The sequence below is a fragment of the Fundulus heteroclitus genome, chromosome 8, assembly GCF_011125445.2.
Source record: "Fundulus heteroclitus isolate FHET01 chromosome 8, MU-UCD_Fhet_4.1, whole genome shotgun sequence".
NCBI lineage: Eukaryota > Metazoa > Chordata > Actinopteri > Cyprinodontiformes > Fundulidae > Fundulus > Fundulus heteroclitus.
In genome coordinates this window covers 29,797,761-29,802,934 of record NC_046368.1, presented here as the reverse complement: position 1 = coordinate 29,802,934, position 5,174 = coordinate 29,797,761, and the positions used below count along the sequence as shown (strand labels likewise).

Here is a 5,174-nt window from a genome sequence, read left to right as displayed (position 1 = left end):
CCGAGCACGCACAGAGTCACGATGCAGGAGCTGGCAGGATCTGCTCCGCCTCAGTTAAATGTCTCCGTGGGTGTCTTCGCCGCTGGATGAGTTCCGCTGGAGGAATCGTTCTCCGCGGAGCCCACCTCCGACGCAGCCCAGCGTCTCAAGTTCCTGTCAGCGTCTCAGTTCCTGTCTGCGTGCTCAACTTCCTGTCGGCGTCTCAAGATCCTCGCTCTCAAGTTCCTGTCTGTGTGCTCAAGTTCCTGTCTTAGATCTTTAGTTTCCTAGTTTAGCTTTATTTTCCAGATTTGCCTTAGTTTCCTGGTTCTCTCGTTTTCTAGTTAGACATCTAGTTCTCTAGTTTCTGTTGTTGTTTTGAGTTATTTTTGCCCAGGGGTTTTGAGTTACTTAATCTTTGGTTTTAGAGTTTTTTCAGTGTTCCTTAGAGTTTTTCTTAGAGTTCTTTAGTTTCGGTTTGTGTTCCTGCTTAGATTACTTGAGTTTTTGTCTTGCTTGGGGTTTTATTTATTTCAGCTCAGTTCTATTGTTCTGGGTTTGTTTTTAGTCTTTCGTGTTTTGTTTCTGAATTCTAGTTTTACCTTAGATTTTGTTTGTGTTCTTTTTTCTAGTTTTAGTTATCTAGTTGTTTTTCAGTTGAGCTGCCCCTGCCCTCGTCTCCCTGTTTGGCTTAGTCTCATAGTTTTTCTTTTGGTTTTGGTCCCCTTCCTAGTGTTCTGGTTTGTTTCGGTTTTCTAGCTGTAGCCCCTGTAGTTCTTGTTTGGCCCAGTAGTTTTCTGTTTTTCCCTGTGGATCCCTGTCTAGTTTGTCAATTCAGGTCTTAGTTCCGTATCTGTTCTTAGTTTCGTTGTTTTATCCCCTTAATGTCTGTGTCATAGTTCCTGCGCTGTCTGGGTTCCTGCGCTGTCTGGGTTCCTGCGCTCTCTAAGAGGTTCCCTGCGCTCTTAAAGGTTCCCTGCGCTCTTAAAGGTCTCTACACCCTTAGTTCCCCTGTTTAGTTAGTTTGATGTTTCCGAGCCCCCATTAGCTTCATTTTAGACTTCCCTGTTTCTTTTTATTTCCTTGTTGTGCCCTGGTTTAGTTCGGTTAGTCCCCTTTAGTCCTCTGTTTCCGTTTAGTTTGGTCTCCCAAGGTCTCTGGTTTCCGATCACCTTTTTCTGTTTTCTTGCCCTCCCCGGGAGGTGGCGCCAGAGCCCTCCGACGCACCTTTATGCCGGCTGAGCCCTCAGGTCCTCTCGGCCTGTCGCTGCCCAGTTTAGGTACCGCTGCCAGAGCCCTCCGACGTTCATTAATCGTCGGCTGTGCCCTCTGGTGTACCCGGTCAGTCGCTGCCCAGCATACGCAGGTCGCCACCAGAGCCCTACGGCGCTCCTGTGTCGTCGTCTGTGCCCTCTGGTGTACCCGGTCAGTTGCTGCCCAGCGCATGCTTGTCGCTGCCAGAGCCCTTCGGTGCATCCGTGTCGCCGTGTGTGCCATCTGGCGCGCCTGGCCTGTTGCTGCCTAGCTCACCCTCTAGTTCCTGGTGTTTGTGTTTTTCTTGGTTTCTCTGCGAGTTTAGACGCCCTCCGTTCTTGGTTCCCCGGCGTGATAGGACGCCCTCTGGTCCCTGGTATTTTAGAAATTCCCCTCAAGCCCTGGCATTTTCTTCCCTTGCGCCCCGGCGTTTTCCTCACGCCCCGGCGATCCTTCTCCTTGCGCCCCGGCGGTTCCCTCACGCCCTGGCGATCTCGTCCCTTGGGCCCCAGCGTTTCCCTCACGCTCCGGCGGTGTCCTTCCCTTGGCGTTTCCGCACGCCCGTTCTTTCCCCCGGCGTTTCTGTACGTTAGTTGTGCCCCAGCGTTTCCTTACGCTGTTGAGCCCTAACGTATCAGTCCGCCTGTCCTTCCCCCCTTGGCGTTTCCACACGCCCGTTCCTTCCCTTGGCGTTTCCGCACGCCCATTCTTTCCCCCGGCGTTTCTGTATGTTAGTTGTGCCCCAGCGTTTCCTTACGCTGTTGAGCCTTAACATATCAGTCCGCCTGTCCTTCCCCGCTTGGCGTTTCCATAAGCCCGTTCCTTCCCCTTGGCGATTCCATACGCCCGTTCCTTCCCCTTGGCGTTTCCATACGCCCGTTCCTTCGCCTTGGCGTTTCCATATGCCCGTTCCTTCCTCTGGCGTTTCCATACGCCCGTTCCTTCCCTTTTGGCGTTGTGTATGCCCGTTCCTTCCCTCTGGCGTTGTGTACGCCCGTTCCTTCCCTTTGGCGCTGTGTTGCGCCCGTTCCTTCCCTTTGGCGCTGTGTTGCGCCCGTTCCTTCCCTTTGGCGCTGTGTTGCGCTCGCTCTTTCCCCTGGCGCTGTCAAGTGCCTGTACTTTTCCCTGATGTGCCGCGCCCTGGTTGTGCTCTGGCACGTCTGTGTTCTCTGGCCCCTTTGGTTTCTCCGTGTCTCTTGGCCCCTTTGGTTCCCTAGTGTTCTCTAGCCCCTTGGTTCCCCAGTGTTCTTTAGCCCCTTGGTTCCCCAGTGTTCTCTAGCCCCTTTGGTTCCCCAGTGTTCTCTAGCCCCTTGGTTCCCCAGTGTTCTCTAGCCCCTTGGTTCCCCAGTGTTCTCTAGCCCCTTGGTTCCCCAGTGTTCTCCAGTCCATTGGTTCCCCAGTGTTCTTGAACTTTTGTTTCATACTTTTCTTTCATCATTCAAGTTTTTTTAGCCACTTTTGTAAAATGTGTGTTGTTTTGTACTTTATTCCTTAATAAAGATTAAGATTATTTATTTTGTCTCATTTAAAGAACTTTGCTTTAGATAGCAATGTCAACTAAGCCACCAATACATTTAATTACATTTAATTTAATTACATTTCAAATAAAATTTGAAATGCATCAAGCTTTAATTTGTAATTTCTGACATTAAATGTAAGAATTTTTAAAACGACATTGAGCGTTTGGAAAATTTTATATATGAAGAGAGGTTTGCCTTGTTCCAAGCAAGTAAGTCCACAGTGAAAGTAGCGTTTTTGTTCAAAACAAATGATAGCTTTCTCTGCGTTCTGCATGTCCTCCACTGACAGGTTTTGGGTCTGGTGTTGATTTTGAAGTTTTTTCATCACTTCTGAAGTCAGGTGAGTTTGACTTTTTCTTTGCTGGCTTAGCAGTAGAAGATGTCTTTTCACCTTTAATATCCAGGCTACAGACTTTTGAAGTCGGTTCCATGCTGAATGATACTTGATTATCATGCATATTGGATGCTGATCCTCCATTATCACACTGTTACCTGTGATCTCCTTTCTCACCTCAGGATCGTTCGCTGGTATTTCTTTCAGACCTTCTGTGTGCTTCAGCCATGTTCTTTTTTCTCTGTTGAGATATTCAGGACCGGTCAGCCATTTTGATCTTAAGAAAGATTCCACATAGAGCCCTCTTGCTGCGTCGTCGGCTGGGTTTACTTTTGAACTTACGTATCTCCACTGGCTGGTGTGGGACAGGTCATGGATTATGGCAATCCTATTGGATACAAAAGTGTGAAATCTTTTAGTTTGATTGTGAATATATTTCAACACAGAGGTACTATCTGTCCAGAAGGTTAAATCAGAAAGTGGTAAATGCAGCTCCTTCTTTAGCATTCGATCCACCTTAACAGCCAATGTTGCTGCTGTGAGTTCCAGTCTGGGTATGGTCATCTGCTTTAGAGGTGCCACTCTAGCTTTTCCAAATATGAAGCAGATATGGATTTGACCTTGGTGATTTGATAATCTGAGGTAGCTGACTGTACCATAGCCTGATTCACTTGCATCACAAAAGTGATGTAGTTCAGCAGTTTCCACAGGATCAAAGTTTTCAGGCTTCATGCATCTTGGAACTTGAAAGTCATGTAGCATATTTAACTCGTTGACCCATCTTTGCCAAGCCTTTGCAAATTCCTGGGGAATGACATGATCCCATCCATACATGGATTTGCAGAGTTCCTGAAGTAATTGTTTGGCTTTTAAGATGAAAGGAGAAAGAAGTCCTAATGGGTCGTATACTGAACTCACTGTGGAGAGTATACCTCTTCTGGTAGCAGGTCGACACCTGATCGTCATTTTAAAGCTGAAGGTATCACTGAGAGTATCCCAGTGGAGTCCAAGTGCAGACTCAACTGTTATTTGTTCTTTCAGCTTTTCTTTATCCAGTTCTAGTTCCTTAAATGCTCCAGCTCTGTGATGTTCAAGGATGCTTGCCAGCACTTCATTGCTGTTGCTGACCCATTTTGTTAATGTGAAACCTCCATCACTGCATACTTTGGTAAGATCTGTGACAAGCTTCATTGCCTGGTTCACTGTTGCCACTGATCGGAGGCAATCATCTACATAAAAGTTACTTTTAATGGTTACAATAATTTCATCACAATAATGTTTCTGGTTGACAGCAGCAGTTTGACGCAGAGTAAAATTATCAATGCTTGGGGATGATACAGCGCCAAAGAGGTGAACTTTAATCCTGTAAACCTCAAGAGATTTGTTAATGTTCCCTTTTGGCCACCACAGAAACCTCAGGAAATCTCTGTCCTTTTCATCCACAAAGACTTGATAAAACATTGCTTCATTGTCTGCCACTACTGCAATGGGTTCTTGGCGAAACCTTAACAATACCCCAATAAGGGTGTTTGTTAAATCAGGACCTTGGAGGAGCTCCTTGTTCAGAGAGGTTCCTTGAAACGAGGATGTACAATCAAATACCACCCTCAGTTTGTACTTTTGCTTATGGTAAACACCATGATGTGGAATGTACCAGACATGTCTTTCCTTCCTGCAAAGCTGCTCAAATGGAACCTTTTCTGCACAGCCCCTTTTCAAAATGTCCTCCATGAAGGATGTGTATTCTTCTGTATACAACTTATCCCTTTTAAATTTTTTCATAAGGTGCAGTGTGCGTTCCTTAACCATTTTATAGTTATCAGGCATAACTTTGTCTTTATTTCTGAAAGGAGGTGGTAGGTGGTAGTGTCCATCTTTAATATACAATGAGCCAGAAGCAATCTCCATAAAACGCTTATCCTCAACAGACATCTCATTTTTTTTAGCATGATTTTCCACAAACTTGACAAGATGTTTAAATCTGACTCTCCTGCCGGTTTTCTGTTGTATTTCATAAGCTGTGGTTAGCCATCTTTCTCGCAGTTTGTAAGGTAGTTTGGATGCTAGCAGCCTTAAGTTTGATGGTA

At 46.2% G+C, this 5,174-nt stretch overlaps 1 protein-coding gene across 1 annotated transcript; it reads right to left on the bottom strand.

Annotated features, from left to right (window-relative positions):
* Positions 1-1,086: 1,086 nt before the first annotated feature.
* Positions 1,087-4,053, bottom strand: LOC118564030. The gene is made up of 2 exons (XM_036140722.1): positions 3,246-4,053; positions 1,087-1,265 (listed from the first exon to the last, which is right to left on the bottom strand). Exons 1-2 carry the CDS (start codon positions 4,051-4,053, stop codon positions 1,087-1,089), a joined length of 987 nt encoding a protein of 328 aa, XP_035996615.1.
* Between the last annotated feature and the right edge of the window lie 1,121 nt (positions 4,054-5,174).

Excerpts from the sequence above, each read along its gene's own strand:
- LOC118564030 (XM_036140722.1), bottom strand. The coding sequence starts at position 4,053 with ATGACGATCAGGTGTCGACCTGCTACCAGAAGAGGTATACTCTCCACA. Across the intron at positions 1,266-3,245 it reads GGTGAGAAAGGAGATCACAG|CGGTACCTAAACTGGGCAGC; the intron begins GTAACAGTGTGA and ends GGGCTCTGGCAG.